Raw genomic sequence first — 21932 nt, 5'->3', positions numbered from 1 at the left:
ATGCCTCGGGCCCCGGTGCCGGGGTCAGCGGCGCGCGTGGGGGACCCGGCGGGGCAGTGCCCCGTACAACATGCAGTGAACCTCCCCCAGGCACGCAGCAGGCGTGCTGGGGCTCCGCTCTCCGGGCAGCGCGGGTTCAGGCGCCCGCGGGACACAAACTCTACCACAAGGAAATGCTTTTCTCGCACGGGCGCGGATGGCGGCCCTGCCCGAGCGCGGGAGACCCACAGGCCGGCAAGACAGCCCCGCGGCCACCCCGGGCGCGTCCCTCACGTCCCACACGCCCCACACGGCGCGCCCGTCCCGCCCGCCTCGGCCGCGCACCCGCTCGCCCCGCCCCGCGTCCCCTAGGCCCCGCCCCGCAGCGCCGGGGCCTGGGGTTCCGCGGCTCTCGGTGACATTGAACGCTCCGGCAGTGTCGTCACCTGGGACGCGCCTTGCCGGGCTGCGGAGTCGGCGGCCATGGGGAGCGTCCGTGGCCTGCGCCTGCTGGCGGGTGAGCGTCGCGCGGGCCGGGAGGGCGGGAAACGGGCGCCGCGGCCGCGCATACGGGGGTCCCGCCGCACCGCGAACACCCGAGAGTGGCTCGCAGCCGCAGCCCTGCCCCATTGTTGGTGGAGGACTACTACATGGTGTCCTGGAGCTAATTCCTACTGATTTTGTGGCAATCTCTTCCCACCAGTTCATGACTAGTGATGGTACATTGGTAGCTTAAAATCAGCCATGGTGAGGGTTACTGACTCTTCTTCCCATGAACCCTGTCCCTTCCCACAGACCCCTCCTGAGAGCCTGCTTACCTCTGGCTTTAAGAATTCAGAAAAGGGGGACTGGAGTGATAGATAGCACAGCGGTTAGGGCATTTGCCTTGCGTGCGGCTGACCCGGCTTTAATTCCCAGCATCCCATATTGTCCCCCAAGCACCGCCAGGAGTAATTCCTGAGTGCAGAGCCAGGAGTAACCCCTGGGCATTGCCAGGTGTGACCCAAAAAGCAAATTAAAAAAAAAAAAGAATTCAGAAAAGGGTTTGAGGATCTCAGATAGCAAGTAATTGAGCATATGAGGCCCCAAGTTTGATCCCTCGCAGACCAGATGTAGCCCTGGTGGCCCAGTACTGTATTGTCTGGCCCTAAAATTGCACTGTTAGATAGGCGTGACTGGGCCACGGATCTCCAATCCTGGCATTGGGGGCCCTGAACACTGCTGGGGCCTCAACCTGTCCATCCCCCCCACCCTGCCCCGCAGTTTCCAGAATAAGGAAAAGTAGTGTAGATTAGGACTGCTTACTGAAGACTCCTGAAAGAGGCAGGGAGAGCAGAGTAGGAGCCATGAGTCTTACGGGGATGTGCAGGAAGAAAGGGCAGTATGGAAAGAGGAGGATTCTCAACCTCATGGATTTGAACACAAAGGACGCTGTCAAACAGGTGTCATTAAAGAGACAATTCAGAAAATCGTTGTTACTGTTGCTCCCTGTGAAATACTATGGACATCCATGTGGGAAGTGATTGTGGAAATTACCAGAAAGGAATATTCTTGGAAGTGTGTTGGAGAAATTATTAGTATGATTCTGCAATGGTTGTTTTAAGGAAGGGCTTAAAGACTTCCTTTCGAGCAGGAAGGACTGGAGGAGTGTGCCTCTGCTGTCGGAGAGAGCAGGGAAGGAATACTGGTGTGGCCAAGAGGCTGGTGACTATTGAATTGTAAGCAGAGTTGGAAGTAGAGGTAAGGGTGGAATCTCACTCAAAGACCGGGAGACAAGGCTGGGGTAGAATTCAGGAAAGACAGAGAAGCCAGGTGTATGGACTTGGAAAGCAGAATGGAGTGGGCAGTGGGTAGCTCAGCCGCTTAGAGTGGCTGCCCTGCAAGCATGGGGTCATGTGTTTGTCCCCAAGTCCTGCCCTGGCAGCTCTCCTATCTGTGATCACAGGTACAGAAGCCATCTTGCCCCACCCCAGCCTGGTGTGTATGAGTGCCACAGCTTATGGATGTGACATGTTCCCCCCATTCCCCTCGTGATCACCACAACTAAAAGACAGATGAGCACCACGGCCAGGAAGTGCAGCTGCTGGAGCACTTGTGTGAGCGTCGCTATATGCCCGGCCAAACACTACAACCACAGAATGAGCACCAGCACCTGAGCCCTTGGCATACTCTAGTGGGAGTGTGGCCGAGGACCCTCCTTCCCCAGGCCTGTGTTCCACACCCAGTATCCCTGTAGCAACAGTGAGGGGAAGGAAAAGGCAGCGGAGACAGGATGCAAGGGTCCTCCTGAGGGTGGTGCCAGAGAAGCAAAACTGACCTTTGAATGCCTATCAGTGAGTAGGAAGGAGGGATAAGAAAGACATTAAAAGCGTAGGTGAAGGGTGAATGTGGTGACTTCATGTAAGAAAGAGCTGGGTCCTTGCAGAAGGATGAGCTGGGTGGAGTTCAACAAACAATGGTTGAGAATCTAAAAATAGGTTTGTGTGACATGCTCAGTAATGTTAGTGAAATTGTAAACATTTGTGGGGGAAAAAATGTAAAATGTGAGGTGAAAGTAATGGATAGACGCTGGTTGAGTCATTTGCACTTTGGAAGACCTTTATTTAATAAAGCTGCTTTATTGAGAGGCTGTGTTAAGAGTGAGTGAATGTTGTGTGCAGATACAGTCTTCTCAGTCTGCTGGTGGAAATGTAAATTGATCTGGCCTCCCTGAAAAGCAGTTTATAATGTATATTAAGAACCTTAAAGCCGGGCTGGAGCGATAGCACAGCGGGTAGGGCGTTTGCCTTGCACGCGGCCAACCCGGGTTCGAATCCCAGCATCCCATATGGTCCCCTGAGCACCGCCAGGGGTGATTCCTGAGTGCATGAGCCAGGAGTGACCACTGTGCATCGCCGGGTGTGACCCAAAAAGCAAAAAAAAAAAAAAAAGAACCTTAAAGCGATTGTTTCTTCTAGACCTCACACCCATTAGTTATTCACTACTAGAATTTATAAAAGTAATCAGAAAACCATCAAAAATATAGAAAGCTATTCTTAAAAACTATTTTTTTGTTTTTTCTTATTGTTAAAAAATAATTTTTTATTGAATCACTGTGAGATAGACCCTTGCAAAGCTGTTTGTGATTAGGTTTCAGTCATGCATTGTTCCAACAACCATCCCTCCACCAGTGTACATTTCCTAGGACAAATGTCCCCAGTTTCCCTCCCATCACCACCCACCCCCAAACTGTATTTTTAAAATTAAAAAAATGAGAATAGGTCATAGGGAATTATTGAATTCTGGTGATAATCCATGTGGTACCATGTAGAGTGTTGTACAGCATTGTAACTAATATTTTATAAATGTGTTTGTTATATGTGCAAGATGTTTTCTTATGAAAAATGTGTATGTTGTATATAAGCATAAAAAAGTGGGAAGAAATAGATAAATTGCTGTCCCTGGATGGTGTGGTTGTTATGGGCAGTTTTATTTTTTCTTAACTTTTTTTTTTTTTTTTTGCTTTTTGGGGTCACACACAGCGATGCTCAGAGGTTACTCCTGGCTCTGCACTCAGGAATTACTCCTAGTGGTGCTAGGGTGACCATATGGGATGCTGGGAATTGAACCTGGGTTGGCCGAGTGCAAGGCAAACGTCTTACCCACTGTGCTATCGCTCCAGCCCCTCTTCACTTTTAAAATCTTTTTTATTATTGTACAAGCCATCCTTAGCAGTGCCAGGGAGGGTGGGGGCGAGCATGTGGTCTTGGGGATCAAACCGGAGTAAATGTGCTCACACATGCAATCACATGTTCAACCACTTGAACCACATTTGTAACTCTCGTGTATTTTATAGCTTCCAGGTCTCCTGAAGTGAGCAAATCTTGCTTTTATAATACAGCATTGATGTCTTTTTTTTCTTTTTTTAAAAATTTTGAGCCACACCCAGCCAGCATTGCTCAGGACTTACTCCTGGCCTTGTTTTCAGGCATCACTCCTGGTGGTGCTCAGGAGATAGTATCTGGTACTGGGGAGCAAATCGTAGTCAAACATATGCAAGGCACTTACCTCCCATTACCCTGTACTATTTTTCTGGGGTACTATCTCTGGGGTATACCTGGACTGTCTCTTTGTTCTTTTCTTTTCTTTTTGCTTTTTGGGTCACACCCGGCGATGCACAGGGGTCACTCCTGGCTCATGCACTCAGGAATCACCCCTGGCGGTGCTCAGGGGACATATGGGATGCTGGGATTCGAACCCGGGTCGGCCGCGTGCAAGGCAAACGCCCTACCCGCTGTGCTATCACTCCAGCCCCTCTTTGTTCTTTTAAGAGCACAGAGAGGTGATTTGTCAGAAAGGGCAGTGGAAAGAAGGATCTAGAGGTTTTGATATAGGCTTGGTATAGCATCCTTCAATAAAAGCATCACAGATGGAGTTTAGCAGTTCCAAGAGCAGGAAGGTCTGGTATTCTTGGGAGCCTACGGGGAAGGACGGGAAAACAGCTGGAAGATTGGTGGGTCTGTTTCTGTGCCAAATTGGTTTATGTCAACAGATATAACCCGGAGAGTTTCAGAGAACCACTGTTGGGCGTGATCTGAAATGTTGGTGGGAAGGAAAGTCACCACGGAGGGTCGCATCACACCAAAGTTTGTCCCCCAGATACACAGAATTGAAATTCCAGAACCCAGGCTCCCTCCCATCCCACCACTAACTTAACAATTGGCCAAATTCCAAGGGTTTATTTATAAATCTGGTTTTTGAGCTGGAGCTTTTATTCCCATAGAAATAATGTAGTGAATGACAGGGTTTAGCCAGCACACTGATGCTCTTCATGTCATTCAGCCTCGCCTGTTTTTTCTTGTGTGCTTTTTGCATGTACTCTGTCCTGCTTGGTTCACACAGCCCACTTCAGCCATGGTGTTGTGGAGGCACCTGAAAGGAGACCCCACTCATCCCCCAGCCTCCATTCCTATCTTCCCGCTCCTGCTCTCTTCATCCACCTTCACCATACCCCTTGCCTGGCCCACACACTGCCCTCCAATCCACCTTCTTGTTGTTTGCCTTTTCATGACTGCTCTACCTGTTCCCAAAGCCTTTTAGGGGTACCAGCCAACAGAGGGCTTTCTCTGTAGGGGAGTGAACAGGAGCCCCGACAACCTCAGGGAGGTAGGCCAGCATCTTCACTTCAATTCTGAGTCCAGAACATCAGCAGGAACCTCATTAACAAGACAGGTTAGGTTTTGGGGTGACAGGTGTTCGTGCCATCCCAGGCAGATTCTGTATCTCTGTCCCAAATCAGCCCTAGGGAGCAGGATAGAGGAAAGTCCCTGCCTTGTCAGAATACTTGCAAAGGGTCAGTATCATGTTCTTCAGGCCTTTTGACAAAGATCAGAGCAAGTCAGTATTGAGGTGGCTTCATTTGTTTTGAAGGGAAGTCTTGAAGGCACTAGATACATGTGTGAAGTAGAAACCACATATGTGCTTTTCAGGCATTCTAAGTGAGCTCTGGATGAATGAAGAGCCCCATTACTATAGCCCAATAATCCTCCCTACAAAGTCTACTGAGTTGTCACAGTCACTTGTCATAGAACTTCATGTTATGCAATCCAGTATTGATGAGAGAGTATGTCCGTGAACTTTGCCCTCCTTGGGATTAGCATCCATTTGTTTGTTTTCCTTCTCTGACTTCAAATTGATTCTGATTCACAAAACAAACTCTCAGAGTTCCTTTCTATGACTTGCAGCACTCATTTAAGGACTAGCAATATTCTGTTTCAGTTCTAATAGGCATTTGTGGGTGAATGTGAGAACTGCTTTAGTATTTAGATAAAAAAAATAAAATAAAAATTTCCACGGGACACAAAGAGGAACCCAAAAAAAGGCTTGTTGCCGCCAAAACAAGCTTCCTGTTGCAGCCAAGGTCATGGTAACTGACTTTTTGGAAGTCAGGAAAGAGAGAGGGTTGAGCAAACAGCCTCCAGGCATGTGTGGGATGAGCTGTGGGCTTTTAGGTCATTGGCTGTGACATGACCTAAGGTGGCTGTATAACCATGCAGGCAGAAGGGATGTGCAATAAATGTTTTTCCCACGACAAAGGCAGCTGTGGAAGAGTTCCTATTTTTGTACTCAGTACTGAGGGACAGAGCTGATGCAGCCCTTAAGAAGAAAGCAGACCCCCCGAAGACAGTAGACACCAGGGCCAGGAAGATTGGTCCACTGGCCACAAAGCGGGGAAGTGAGTGCATTTAGAAGAGAGAAGGGACCACTGTGACAATGTTAGTTGAAAATGATCATTCTGGACTCTTATCTGAATGCTGAAAGGAGGTAAAGCGATATGCATGATATCCTTTCAGTAACCTTTCAGTAAACCACAGTGCCTAAAAGGGAAATGGAGGGGGAGGAGGGGGAGACGGAGGGAGAGAGAAAGGGAGGAAAAGAAGTGTCTGCCATGTCATAGAAGTAAACTGGGGTTGGGGGAGGAACCTGGGGATATTGGTAACAAGAAATGTACACTGATAAAGGGATTCTTGTTGGGACATTGTATGACTGAACCCAATCATGAACAACTTTGTATCTCATGGTGATTCAATTAAAAATTTTTTTAAAAGTGACCTCGAGTGACTCCCAGGTAGTTCACCTTGCCTGTGTTGAATGGCCAGCAGCACTTTGAGGGTCCTTAGAAAATAAGGGGCTTCAGTTGGCCTGTGCACTGGTTTTGCTTGTTTGTCTAAGGTACTTTGTTGATTCTAATAGACTTTGAAATCTGCTTTTCTGGATTCTTTTCACTTTTTTTATGCACAAGCACTACTTGGACAGCTTTTGAAATAAATTATCTTTCCAGGCCCACACAGGAGAGTCTAAGGTTCACGGTAGAGTCTGAGAATTTGTATTTCTTTGAGATCCCCAAGCACCTAGCAGAGACTGAATAACCTCTCAGATTTCAGAGCAGTATTTTGCAAGGTGGATGATACCTCCCTGATATCTCCTGCTGGGGTCTGGGAGAGGGTGGTGGAACCAGGGGAATGGGAAAGAAGTGGGGTGTACACTTGAGTACAATTGAGAACACTTTCTTTTATTCATTTCAAGATTTGAAGGGCGTGTGTGTGTATGTGTGTGTGTGTGTGTGTGTGTGTGTGTGTATTTTTTCCCTGGAAAGAGGCTGGTAGAGCAGATGCAGTTAGGAACCTCTGCTTTTGGTTTCCACGTGCCAGTTACACAGTAAGTACTCAGCAGCGGTTGGCGTCTCGAATTAAATATTCCTGTGAATCGCTTGTTCTCACTAAAAACACACAGTCTGGGGTCAGAGATGTGGCCCAGTGGTGGAGCACAGGTGTAAGGCTGAAAGTTAGAGCCCAACCCCCCCGCCCCACCCCCATATCTCATGCCATCAAGCAGCACTGCTATTGAGATCTGTGTGTTCTTGGGGGCATTACAACCAGAACTGAACCCTCAGCAAGCCTCAGGTATGTAACTCCCTCCCCCCTCCCACCACGCCATCACTGTAACAGAGACAACAACAGAATAGAGAAAGTAGTGGGGAGAAAGTTCAGATTCTTAAGTTCTGGGGCAGGGGCTGAGAGAGTATGCTTTTGGGGTGGCATGGGGTGCCTTCTGAGCTAAGAGGGCCCAGGGATCACTCCTGTGACACATGGCTCCACTGGTCTCTCGGGTCACACCTGGTAGTGCTTGGGGTTGTGGAGGCTGAGGGGTGCTGGGGGTTGAGCTTAGGGCCTTTGCACCATCTCCAGTTGGAACATCTCCTGGGCCCAAGTCTGCATTTCTCACAAGCTCCCAGATGATGTCACTACAGTGTGAGTGGGAGATGTGAGCAGATGAGCAGCATCAGTCATTTGCCCGAAGGAACTCAAATTGATCGCCTCCCTTCATGTCTTTGTTCTGCCAGAAGCCAGCATACTTCCTGCTATACCCCACACCATTATTTTTGTAGTCCGTTCAAGTATAATGAATCCATCAAGCATATTTTAGAAATCAAAGTGACAATTTTAGTCACTCTCTTTTCTAGTCACTCTGTCACTCTTTTGTTTTTGCTTGGGGTCCTGTCCGACCCCTCCCCTCTCCCCTCCCCGCAGTGCTTAATGCTTACTTACACATGGCTTGGTGTTCAAAATCACTCCTGGTAGGGCTTAGGGGTGCCGGGGAGCAAACCCAGGTGGACCACATCTGGACTGTCACTTCTGCCCACTTTTCTAGTCACTCTTATCTTGATAATCTCAAATTATCTCATGTTTAAAATATTAGATATATGTATAAAGTAAAACTGAGATATGATGAATACCCAAGTTTCCCACCTCTTTAAGCAATTGTTTTGTAATTTTCCTGTTTGATATTTTAAAATATACTTCTGGGGGCTGAAGCAGTAGTACAGCAGGTAGGGCTCTTGCATTGCACGCAGCTGACCCAGCACCCCATGTGGTCCCTGAAGCCCGCCAGGAGTCATCCCTTAGCACAGAGCCAGAAATCAGACCTGGGCACTACTGGATGTGGCCTTAAAATAAAACAAAGTCTGTTTATATTTGGGGGAGGAGGTTTGGGCAGTGCTCGGGGACCATGAGGTGTTGGGGATGGAAGTGCCATCAGCCACATGTACAGCAAGTACCTTAGTCCCTGTATTATCTCTCAGACACAAGCTTTGCTTATATTAAAACAAACTGTCATGCTGGCAACATACTTGCCACACAGTTGACAACTGATTTGACTCAGATTAAGAAATACAAGTTAGGGGCCTGGGAGCTTTGTACAGTGGGCAGGGCACTTGTTTTGCATGTGACTAATTTGGGCTAGACCCCCAAACCCACCCCAAACCTGCCATATGTGATTGCTTAGTGCAGAGCCAGGAGTAAGCCCTGAGCACCACCTGATGTGACCTCCAAATCAAACAAACTAGAGAGATAGATATTAATAAAACCCTCTTTTCCTGCAGCATTCATTAGGCCTTTGGATTGTTATGCACCCTGCCATATAACTGATGGTTATCCCTGGGGCATGGAGAGGTTGAGATAAGTCATCCCATTCCCCCACCTCTCTGCCATCATGGGATTGGTTAGATTTTTACTTTATATGCAAAGTACTGGACAGAAGTACTGAAGCCAGAGTTTGAACAGGCCTCCTCCCAGCTGCTCTGCCTCCTGCGAACAGCTGTATCTTTGAGGCCTGGCTTTCAGGTGTGAGCCGACCCAAGTTCCATCCCTGGCGTCGCCTGTGTAGGGATCCCCTGGGCACAGAGCCCAGAGTAAGCCCTGACCACCATTGGGTGTGGCCCAAACCCCTGCCCCCCACAAAAAATCAAATAGTAACGCCCCTTCCCCCACCACCAGTATAAGCATCACTTGTGAAGATGTTAGAAATGCAAATTTTCAAGCTCCATCCATATGTAATCAATATGGAAATAATGTTTCACATTCTGGAAATTGGGGTCTGTATTCTAGGGCTTTAAGTTGTCTAGTGCACATTCAAGTTGAGAACCTCTGCTGCTCAGAGCTTTGCAGCAGCTGTGAGGCTTCATCCTGACTTCCTGCTAGGACCCTGGGGATGCAGAGGGCCAGGACAGTCTGCATGCACAGCAGGGATTCAAGGGCGGGGCTCCTTTTGGTTTGTGGGCCTTAAATTGTGATCCAGGAGAGGCCTGAACATTTTCGAGTTAGATATCTGGCACAATGTATGCAATGTATTCTACCTCTTGAGTAGAAGATAGATCTTAATGATACAGAAACATTCCTAGGCTTTCATTTTTGGTAGTCACAGAATAGAAACAGATCACATTAAGTACTTCATGTTTTTTAGTGATAAAATTTTAAGAATTATACATTGGGGGGCTGGAGTGATAGTAATACAGCAGGTAAGGTGTTTGCCTTGCACGTGGTTGGCATGGGTTCAATCCTCAGCACCCCTTATTGTGCCCTGAGCCTGCTAAGAGTGATCCCTGGGCACAGAGCCAGGAGTCAGCCTATGTACTGCTGGGTGTGGTCCCCAAACAAAACAAACTATTTCTTTCTCTCTACATACATATGTATAGCACTGTAGCAGTGTCATCCCATTGTTCATCGATTTGCTCGAGAGGGCACCAGTAGCGTTTTCATTGTGAGACTTGTTGTTATTGTTTTTGGCATATTGAATATGCCACGGGTAGCTTGCCGGGCTCTCCAAGAGGGACGGAGGAATCGAACCCGGGTAGGCTGCGTGCAAGGCGAATCCCAACCCGCTGTCTTATGGCTCCAGCCCAATGTATATATATATATACACACAAATATATATGCGTATGTACCTATGTGTGTATATATATATATATATATATACACACACATTGATCTCTAATTTCTAATGTGTGTAATGAGTCATAATTTTATTTTATTTTTTTTTTGCTTTTTGGGTCACACCTGGCTCTGCACAGGGGTTACTCCTGGCTCTGCACTCAGGAATTACCCCTGGCGGTGCTCAGGGGACCATATGGGATGCTGGGATTTGAACCCGGGTCGGCCGCGTGCAAGGCAAACGCCCTACCCGCTGTGCTATCTCTCCAGCCCCGAGTCATAATTTTAAATGATTCATAAAGCAGTTATACTTTAGGAAGGTAAAAATTATTGGCACCCTGTATGAAGTTGTGAGGAAAGGTGTGAAGATTTTTGGATTGAGGTAACCCTCTGGTGCCTTCGAGTGTCCGGCCTCTGCCGCTGCCCAGGTCCATCTGTGACCTGGTCCTGCTTCTCTTCCAATCGTCATTCCATCTGTTGCAGCCACACAGCTTCCTGTGTACGGCTCTTAAACTATCGAGGGCCTTTGCACTATTTTGGGAGGTGGGTGGGGTGGGGTGGGTTGAACAGCACCCCTTGATACCCCACCCCTTGATGCATGGGGGCTGCTCCCTATTCTGCTCAGGGTCACTGCGGGTGATGCTCAGGGGGCCTTCACCCCCACACTATCTCTTCTGTTCCATTTCATTGGGCTATCTCCTTCACTTTTTTCAGATGTGGTACTCTCAAGGATAACACCTCTGCTTACCTTCAAATTTCATACAATCCCCATTCTGAGCACAGGGACACTTCCTGTCTACATTATTGACTGGCATTTGGTGCCTGACTAGGCTCCCACACACTTGGCTCTCCATAGACCAAGTTCTGTTCATAGAGGGTTTTTGTTTTGTAAAACGCTGACATATAGTAGATACTCAAACACGCATTTCTCTAGCATTTCTGTAATTAGGTGTATGTGTTGCCATTTTTGCTTTATTGTTACTCAGCTTGAGCTGAGAGGCCCCTGTCTTTTTTTTTTTTCCTTTTGGGTCACACCTGGCAATGCACAGGGGTCACTCCTGGCTCTGCATTCAGGAATTACCCCTTGTGGTGCTCAGGGGACCACATGGGATGCTGGGAATCAAACCCGGGTCAGCCGTGTGCAAGGCGTGCACAGCCCTACCCGCTGTGCTATCGCTCCAGCCCCAAGAGAGGCCCCTGTTTTCTGGTTGAAGCTCTCTATTCTGGACTAAACTGTTCCCCTAAACTGCCTGGAGAACAGGGAAGGAAAACTACCTACAGAAATGATTTTATTTACTTTCTTTTTTGTTTTATTTTGGGGCTACACCTGGCAGTGCTCAGGGCCTACTCCTGGCTCTGTGCTCAGGGGTGGGTCCTGGAGGGACTCAAGGAACCATAGAAGGTGCCAGGGATCAAACCGAGGCAGCTGAGTAGAAGGGAGGCACCTTACCTGCAGTACGACCTGGCGCCCTCTTATTGATTTACTTTTTTCCGTCCTATTTAAGGAATTGAAGGATCAGGGTCTTATCTGGCTGCCTATTGACTATTTTGTCTTAGCCCCTGGCAGAAAGAGCTGGGATAGGATGGTATGAAATTGGGACCTTGAAGGTCACATCTTACCACTGTTCTCTGGGGGAGATGGAAAAGCCCCAGAGATAGATGAGTGATGGTGATAGTGGCATTTAAGAAATAGTTAGAATGATAAGCCTTGTCTTATGTGTATTTTAAGTGTATTGTAGTAAAGGAGGGGTGCCTAGATCACCCTGTATTTAGAGAGGAGACAGACAAAGAAGGAAAGAAGTCAAATGGGGAAGAAGAGAATGGGAAGGAATGGTGAACAGGCATCAGGGCTTCAGTTACACTAATAATATGGGTGAGTGGTGTAGCCTATAAGCAAAACACAGACTCTGAGATCTAAGCTGCAACCACTGAACTTTGTATTATTCCTGTCAAGTTGACTGTCGGGGTGTGGGGTGGTACACGGTGTCAGGGGATGGAGTATAGGAGCGTTGGTGGAGGGAGGTTGATGCTGGTGGTGGGATTGATGTTGAAATATTCATCATCATCATCATCATCCTGTTGATTGTTGATTTTTTCGAGTAGTCTCAGTAATGTCTCCATTCATCCTAGCCCTGAGATTTTAGCAGCCTCTCTTTGCTTGTCCTTCCCAATGGTGCTGCATTGGAGGCTCTTTCAGGGTCAGGGGAATGAGACCCATGAATACCCACAGGGAGCTTGCCAGGCTCTCCCCTATTGAAATATAATATATATTGAAATATCATATTTTTAAAACTCAGCTATCAATAACTTGTAAATCAGAGTTCCCCAGGGAAATGTGGACCCCCGCTTTCACTGAGGGACTTGAAATGAGAGTTGGAGCACCCCGTGGGGCTGGTTCTGATGCCAAGGGATTTTGAGAATCCCAGCCTTAAGTAATATTGTTTCCATCTAGAATACTGTGCAACACTCTTGAAGAGTTTAAAAGGCTTTCCTTCCTTCTGGGAACTCCATAATTTCCTTTGTCAGAAATTCTGACTATCCTAGAGGTAAAGTTGAGAAGTGCTTAAGAAATATTTTTGAAGATGAGTGTTTTCTATCATGTTGAAAAAAATACATCTTGGGGTGGGGAGTGGCTTGAAGGGGTGGGAGGGAAACTGGGGGCACCGGTGTTGGGAAATTACACTGATGGAGAGATGTTGTTGGAACATTGTATGACTGAAAATTTTGTAATGCTCTATCATGGTGATTCAGTAAAAAAAAAAAAGAAGAAGAAAAGAAAAAAAACACATCAGAACAGTGTTTAATGGGACCAGAGAGATAGTACAAGAGAATCACTTGCTTTGTATTGCAGCTGCTGCTTACAGAATTGGGACCGTCATTTGAATCCCTGCCATGGTCCCCTGAACACTGCAGGGGTCACTCCTGAGCACAGAAACCAAAGTAGACCCTGAGCACTGCCAGAAGTGGCCCCCAAACTAAAACAAATTCCAGATCTGTGTTCCAAGGGTTTTGTCAAAAGCTCTCATATTTTTTCTTTTTCTTTCTTTCTTTTTTTTAAATGCCACACTGGAGGTGCTTAGGGCTTATCCCTGGCTCAGTGCTCATGGATCACTCTTGGTGGACTCGGGGAGCCATAAGTGGTGCTGGGAATCAAACCCAGGTCTGGCTCATGCGAGGTGAGCATCCTCCAGACCACTTGGTTTTGATTGGGGACCACACCTAACAAGTACTTCCTGGCAGCGCCTAGAATTGCTGGGGTCCGTGTGGTGTTGTGATTGACAGAGGCCTCTTGTGTGCAGCACATGTGCTCAGCCCTTACCTCTCTAGCCCTTGTTTTCCTATTTAAATCATCAAATCCGACTGGTGAGCACTACAATTTTGCATTTAAAATGTGGAAATAAGAGTATAATTTATCTGCTTTCCTGATAGTGAGCATTTGCTGCCACTAGGTGGCACTGTTTGTGCACTTCCCCAAACATGCAAAACTGGCATTGTAGACCTAGAAAACAGACTTCAGGTCACCCCACAATTTTATTGGTATATTATAGTAAGGACCTCTGACCACTTCTATATGAAAAAAAAAAACTAAGCAATTGCCAAAAAATTTAAGTCTGCCTTTTTTTTTAAAAAAAAAAAAGGTCTAGAAAATAAGCAGGTAGAGTCTTGGTAACATCTAAATAAGATTTATCCAAAGATTAAAAAAAAAGAAAGAAAATTGCTCTCAAGTTGGCATATTTGTCTACACTTCAGAGCAAAGTTAGCTTATATTAATCAAATAATCCCACTACTGGAGATTTCACTAGTTATGATCTAACAAATAATGCTTCAGTGCAAAAGATAGCCCTTTCCTTCAACTATAACTCTTTAAAAGTTGAAGAAACAAACTTTAGTAATATGTTATAGTGAGCAGGTGGCCCCTTCATTATATTCCAGCATTCCCCAAGTGAAAGCATAACCAAAATGACATTGATCCTGATGTTGTTCTGAAATAATTTGGGAAATGAAGAACATGTGCATGGGGCATTTGCAATGTGTATCTAGATATAAATATTTGAAATAGATTATCTCATAAAACTTTGATAAATGGTTAATTAGAACTTAAGAGATTCCTTGTAATTTACATAAGTGTCCTAAGGCTAATTTTTACTGAAACTTCAATATCCTGAATTTATAGTAAATTTTGTCATCATTCAAAGCAAAAAAAATAAGATTTATCCAAGAAAAATGATTCGGTTGGAGGCAGAGAGATGGTACAGAGGTTAAAGCACATGCCTTGCATACAGCTGAGCTTGTTTACATCCCCTGCACCTCATATGGTTCCCAGAACACTGATGGGTATAGCTCAGAGGACCCTGAGCAACCCTGAGCACCTCTGGGGTGGCCTGGGGAACCCTCAGTACCACATCCTTGGGCTCTTGCATTCAATCACTGCAGGTTGGTGGAGAATTGCTGGAAGGGACCCCTGTGCCTCCGAGCACCGCCTGGAAAGCCCTGTGCCAGGCAGAGGTAATCAAGCCTGTGATCATAGGCTCAAGTGGCAAAAGGAAAAGGGAAATGTTGGACTTCATTCAGACTTATTTGTGAAGAGTATCAGTACAGTGAAAGAATGCCCTATGAAATGGGAGAAAATATTTGTATATCGGCTCTTAGACAAGGAACTTATATACAGAATACATAAGGAATTCTTCTTATTCAAGAATATAAAAGCACTGCGCTGTAGCACTGTCATCCCATTGTTCATCAATTTGCTCGAGTGGGCACCAGTAACGTCTCCATTGTGAGACTTGTTATTGTTTTTGGCATATCGAATACGCCATGGGTAGCTTGCCAGGCTCTGCTGTGTGGGTGGGATACTCTCGGTAGCTTGCCAGGCTCTCTGAGAGGGACGGAAGAATTGAACCCAGGTCAGCCATATGCAAGGCAAACGCCCTACCTGCTGTGCTGTCGCTCCAGTTCAGTGCAGTTAAAAATGAGCAGAGGAGGGACTGGAGCGATAGCATAGCGGGTAGGGCGTTTGCCTTGCATGCAGCCGACCTGGGTTCGATTTTTAGCATTCCATATGATCCCCTGAGCACTGCCAGGAGTAATTCCTGAGTGTAGAGCCAGGAGTAACCCCTGTGCATTGCCAGGTGTGACCCAAAAAGAAAAAAAAAATAAATGAGCAGAGGACATCAGGAAGGTGGCTCAGTGCCGAGTGCGTACCTTGCATGTATGAGGACCTGGGTTCAATTCCCAGCACCCAACAAGCAAAGCAAAATTCTATAATTAAAAAATGGGCAAGGAACAGCATGTGTGTTTCTCTAGAGAAATTTACAAATAGCCATTAATCACACAAAGGATTCATAATGTTACTTAGAGGAGAACAACAAGCCAAGAATAAGATAATGGCATACTTCACAGAATGTTAAAGCATGACCTTAAAGATGAAAAAGATGTGGTTCAAGATGTAGAGAAATTGGAATTCTCATTGTTGGTAGAAAAGAAAAATGTTTTATTCCCTTGAAAACAATCTCCCAGTTCCTTGACTGAGTAGAGTTTGATGTCTCAGCAATGAAACTGAGGGCTGGTGAGACAGCTGGTAGAGGACCTGCCTACCATTCTCATAGCTCTGAGGATGATCCCACCGTTGCTTTCCCCTCAACACCTCCAGGTGTGACTGGGAATCCCCAAGGAAAGAAGAAAGGATAGCCAAAAGGGGCTGTACCCCCTCCCACGAAAGAAATCACCCAAATACTTATCCATAGATTGATGTATGAACAAAAACTGCAGTATCTATGCAATGGAGTAAAATTTGTCAGTGGAAAAAATACTGATAATCACTAACTGTATGAATATTGAAAGCCTGTCCGAAGGGGAAAAGTCAGTCACAAGCTGGCATTTATATAAAATATTCATACTATGCAAATCGATGGAGCAAGGTTGGTTCGTGATTTCCTTGGGTGGGGGCAGGGAACTAATAGGTAGTGATAGTGATAAAAATCTGCTGAAATTAGATGGTGATCAATATACAACTTTATAAATATAGTAATAAGCCACTGAATTGTTTTTAAAGGTTCTAAAATGAAAAGGATGAATTTATGATGGGATTATACTAAATTTTATTTTTTTTTTAATTTAAATATGAGGTTTATTTAACATTACTAAGTTTCATTTTGTTTTTCATGAGGACCATGATACCTAATACTCCTGGCTCTGTGCTCAGAGATCCCTTCTGCCAGGCCTCTTTGATCATGTATGGTGCTAGGGATTGAACTGGGTAGTCTTTCCAGCCCCATTGCTAAGTGTTATTTTAAAAATCTTTATACAAATATAAATTGTGATATTTAAAAGTTTTTTTTTTTTAATAGCATGAGAAAAGTAAGGACATCCTATTTCTTGCTGACTTTGGGAGCCCATCTCCATAACCAATATTTTGTTCTTATTCTCTCGCCTTCCCTTATTGCTTCAAGCTGTGAAGTTTCAATGACATCCAGGTATGAGTTTGGAACTTTATTTTTTTTTATTTTTATTTTTTATTTAAATTTATTTATTTTTTAATTAGTGAGTCACAGTGACGGTACAGTTACAGATTCACACATTTTCGTGCTTGTTTTTCCCTCATCCAGTGTTTGAGAGCCCATCCCTCCACTAGTGTCCATTCTCCACCACCAATGAACCCAGTATCCCTCCCACCCTCCCCAGTCCCATCCCCCCCACCCCACCCCGCCTCTGTGGCAGGGCATTCCAATTTGATATCTCTCTTTCCTTTTGGGTGTTGTGGTTTGCAATAGGGGTATTGAGTGGTCACCCTGTTCAGTCTCTAGTCTACTTTCGGCATGCATCTCCCTTCCCATGCGGGATCTCCAATCACGTATTACTTGGTGTTCCCTTCTCTATCTGGGATGACTTTCCCCCAGCGTGTGAGGCCAGCTTCCAAGCTATGGAGCCAACCTCCTGGTATTATATACTACTATTCTTGGGTATTAGTCTCCTACTCTATTATTTTATATTCCACAGGTGAGTGCAATCTTTCTATGTCTGTCCCTCTTTCTGGCTCATTTCACTTAGTATGATACTTTCCATGTTGATCCACTTATATGCAAAGTTCATGACTTCATCCTTTCTAACGGCTGCATAGTATTCCACTGTATAGATGTACCAAAGTTTCTTTAACCAGTCATCTGTTCTCAGGCACTCGAGTTTTTTCCAGATTCTGGCTATTGTAAACAGTGCTGCGATGAACATATAAGTGCAGATGTCATTTTGACTATACTTTTTGTTTCTCCAAGATATATTCCCAAAATTGGTATTGCTGGATCAAATAGAAGCTCAATTTCTAATTTTTTGAGAAGTGTCCATATTGTTTTCCAAAGGGGCTGGACCATTCGGCATTCCCACCAGCAGTGTAGAAGGGTCCCTTTCTCCCCACATCCTCTCCAACAGTGGTTGCTTTTGTTCTTTTGGATGTGTGCTATTCTCTGTGGTGTGAGGTGGTATCTCATGGTTGTTTTGATTTGCATCTCCCTGATGATTAGTGATGCAGAGCATTTTTTCATGTGCCTTTTGGCCATTCATATCTCTTCCTTGGAAAAGTTTCTGTTAATTTCTCTGGCCCATTTTCTGATGGGGTTGGATGTTTTCTTCTTGTAGAGTTCAACCAGTGCTCTATATACCCTTGATATCAACCCTTTATCGGATGGGTATTGGGTGGATATCCTTTCCCATTCTGTAGATTGCCTTTGTATTCTGGTCACTGTCTTTTGCAGTGCAGAAGCTTTTTGGTTTAATATAGTCCTGTTTGTTTATCTGTTTCTACTTGATTGCTTAATTCCGTGTCATCTTTGAAGATACCTTTAGCTTCAATATCGTGAAGGATTTTGCCGACCTTGTCTTCGATGTACCTTATGGATTGTGGTCTGATGTTGAGATCTTTAATCCATTATGATCTGATTTTTATGCATGGTGTCAGGTCGAGGTTTAAGCCCATTCTTTTGCATGTGGTTGTCCAGTTATGCCAGTATCATTTGTTGAAGAGGCTTTCCTTGCTCCACTTCACATTTCTTGCCCCCTTATCAAAGATTAGATGATCATACATTTGCGGTTGTGTGTAAGGATATTCCGCTCTGTTCCATTGGTCTGCGGCTCTGCCTTTGTTCCAGTACCATGCTGTTTTAATTGTTACCGCTTTGTAGTAAAGTTTAAGGTTGGGGAAGGTAATGCCTCCCATCATCTTTTTCCCAAGAATTGTTTTAGCTATCCATGGGCATTTATTGTTCCATATGAATTTCAGCATTGCTTGATCCATTTCTTTGAAGAATGTCATGGGTATCCTTATAGGGATCGCGTTAAATCTGTATAATGCTTTGGGGAGTATTGCCATTTTGACAATGTTGATTCTCCCTATCCATGAGCAGGGGATATGTTTCCATTTCCTCATGTCCTCGTTTATTTCATGGAGTAGCGCTTTAGAGTTTGGAACTTTAAAGAAGCAGTTTGTCTCAAAAAATTATTAAAATTACTTGAACTTTGAAACTCTGAGGGCACACTTCTCCTAGAGCGGGTTGGGGCTGAGGGGTAGAGTACTTGGTGGCTTGTGCGAGGCTCAGGGTTTGCTATCCATCTCTGATGAAGGGAAAAAACAAATGGTCCTGGGCATTCCTTTTTTCTTTGTTTCTGTGGGGGGAGGGGCCACACCTGGTGGTGCTGAGGGCTTAGGGATCAGTTACTCCTAGTAGGACTTGAGGGACTATATGGGGTGCCAAGGACTGAATCCGGTTTGGCCACTTGTGAGGCACACACCCTAACTTGCTATATTATTATTCCACCCTGATGCCTTTTTTTATTTCAGAAGTACCAGGACTGTCATCAAATTTATTCTTGGTTCCTGAAAACATCAATTTAAGTCACTGGCGTGCACAGAAAGGCAGGCAGATTTTGAAGGGCATCAAGAGTTAGTGGTACAGGATGGACTTTTCAGTTCACAGTTTGGCATGGGGGCAGGACAAGGTCAACGGATAGAATGACTGAAAACGTGCTGTCTCCTTGGCCAAGTATCCAGGAGGATATGAATACATGTTCTCCAGGTTTGGCATTTTGGTTTCACCTTTACCCAAAACTAAGCTCTTAAGTGTACTTCTGTTTTAAGATGGGGACTGGACTTGTTGGTGATCAGAATGTAGTCTATAAAATGTTAAGATATAAAACTGTATGCCTGAAGCCTAACACATGTTTGCAAGAAACTGATAGGATCTCAAAAACACTTGGCATCAGGGAGTGGAACACAGATGGCAGTGCTAGAGTGTACTCCCGTCTCTGCCCAGGGATAGTCCAGGAGGTGTCCGGGAGAACATAGTGATTGATGGCAGGAACTAACCTGGATTGGGTTAGAGTACTTGCCCTACCCACTGTATTGTCTTTACAACCCACCCACCCACCCACCCCCCATTTTTCTTCTATATATGAAGAGGCATGACAGACAGGGACAAAAATATTATTTCCTGTCTCGCAGAAGCTTTCAACCTGAGCCTGGAATACCGCATCAGAAAGGAAGGAAACTGTGACGAGCAGACATGCTTAAAGAACTCAGGTGCCAATTTAGAAGAGTTCTCAGTGTGTAAAGATGAGGAAGAATAACTGGAATGATCCAGAGCATACGACCGTTTGGCCGAAGGTTCCCTAAAGAACTTTAAACAAAAGATAATTTGTATGGGTTGCCTGGAAACCAATATGAGGATTGCTAAATAAAAGGAAAGAATAAAACTAACTTGAATCCAGCCATCCTCAAAAATCTGTCTGTAGAAAAAAGGAGTTAGTCACAAAAAGAAAACATTCAACCCCATCAGAAAATGGGGCGATGAAATGAACAGAAACTTTCTCAAAGAAGAAATCCAAATGGCCAAAAGGCACATGAAAAAATGCTTCTCATCAAGGAGATGCAGATCAAAACAACAATGAGGTACCATCTCACACCACAGAGACTGGCCCACATCTGAAAGAACAGAAACAACCTGTGTTGGCGTGGATGTGGGGGGAAAGAAACAGTGTTCACTGCTGGTGGGAATGCAGACTGGTTCAGTCCTTCTGGAAAACAGTATGGGCGCTTCTCAAAAAATTAGATATTGAGCTCCCATTTGACCCAGCAATACCACTCTTGGAAATATATCCCGGAGATGCAAAAAAGTATAGTAGAAATGACATCTGCACCGATATGTTCATTGGAGCATTGGTTACAGTAGCCAGAATCTGGAAAAAATCTGAGTGCCCGAAAACAGATGACTGGTTAAAGAAACTTTGGTACATCTACACAATGGAATACTATGCAGCTGTTAGAAAAGATAAAGTGATGAAATTTGCATATAAGTGGATCAACATGGAAAGTATCATGTTAAGTGAAATGAGTCAGAAAGAGAGGGACAGACATAGAAAGATTGCACTCATATGGGGAATATAAAATAACAAAATGGGAGACTAACACCCAAGAACAGGAGAGATAAGTACCAGGAGGATTACTCCACAGTTTAGAAGCCGGCCTCGCATGCTGGGGGGAAAAGGCAGCTCAGATAGAGAAGGGACAACCAAGTAAACGGTGCTAGGAGGGTCCGTTTGGGATGGGAGAGGCAGGCTGAAAGTAGACTATAGACTGAACATGATGGCCACTTAATACCTCTACTGCAAACCACAACACCCAAAAGGAGAGAGAGAGCAAAAGGGAATGCCCTGCCACAGAGGTGGGGTGGGGTGAAGGGAGGGATGCTGGAACCATTGGTGGTGGAAAATAGGCACTGGTGGAGGGATGGACACTCGAGCATTGTATGACTGAAACGCAAGCACGAAAGTTTAGAAGTCTGTAACTGTACCTCATGGTGATTCACTAATAAAAAGTTTAAAAAGAAAAAAGGAGTTAGAAGAATATGTTAAGTGAAAGGAGTTAGAAGAATATGTTAAGTAGCTAGCACTTTGGGAATGCTTTAGGCAAAATTCAGAATGCAAGAAGTCCTAAAAGTGATGTAGTGGCTTTAACAAATAAATGACATGGGGGAGGGGCCTAAGAATAGAAACCTACGCAGAGTTTGTCAACCTTATTCTCAATATTTGTACCAGTTAGGGATAAATTTTTTTAAATAAACCCTATAGCCTATTCAAGAAGTTAAATCATACTCAATCATTATGTGTTAGTATCATGGAAATTCAGTTTTTATTGTAGTAATGGTATTTTGGGGAGGAGTTTGAAAAATGCATACTAGATTTTTTTTTTAATGAACAATATGGTATTTAGGATTTGCTTTTTTAAAAAATTCAGGGCTTGGGCTGCAGCAGTAGTGCCTTGCACATGCGTACCTTGCACAAATCTGATCTAGATTCAATTCCATGAGTAAGCCCTGAGCACTGCCGGGAATGCCAGCCCCCCAAAAAAAGGAAAGAAAGAAAATTTAGTGGTAGGACAGGGAATGGGTAGATTTAGATGAATATTTATCATATATATATGTAACATATATATATATATAGGTGTTCAAACTGGGTGCTGAGTACATGGAGATTTGTCATATTAATCTCTATGGGTTTTTAGAATTTTGATCTTAAAGTAATTAAATTTTTTTAATATTTTAAAATAATTTAGAATTTGATTTTATATCTAGTAAGGGGCCTCTCTTGGCAGTGTTCAGGGTCACTCCTGCTGTGCTCAGAGGACCATATCTGGGATCCAGTCCAGGTCAGCTGTGTGCAAGG

General features: G+C 44.9%; 1 protein-coding gene across 1 annotated transcript in view; it reads left to right on the top strand.

Moving 5' to 3' along the window:
- The first annotated feature begins 338 nt into the window (after nt 1-338).
- FAM162A (family with sequence similarity 162 member A) overlaps nt 339-21932 on the top strand; it is a 30982-nt gene continuing 9388 nt past the window's right edge. Inside the window, exon 1 of the mRNA XM_055127187.1 lies at nt 339-496. Within this exon, the coding sequence (XP_054983162.1) occupies nt 463-496 (34 nt within the window). The 5' untranslated portion in view covers nt 339-462. The remainder of the gene's footprint in view (nt 497-21932) is intronic.

Source organism: Sorex araneus, chromosome 2 (genome assembly GCF_027595985.1).
Source record: "Sorex araneus isolate mSorAra2 chromosome 2, mSorAra2.pri, whole genome shotgun sequence".
NCBI lineage: Eukaryota > Metazoa > Chordata > Mammalia > Eulipotyphla > Soricidae > Sorex > Sorex araneus.
This window is presented reverse-complemented; position numbering and strand designations above follow the sequence as displayed.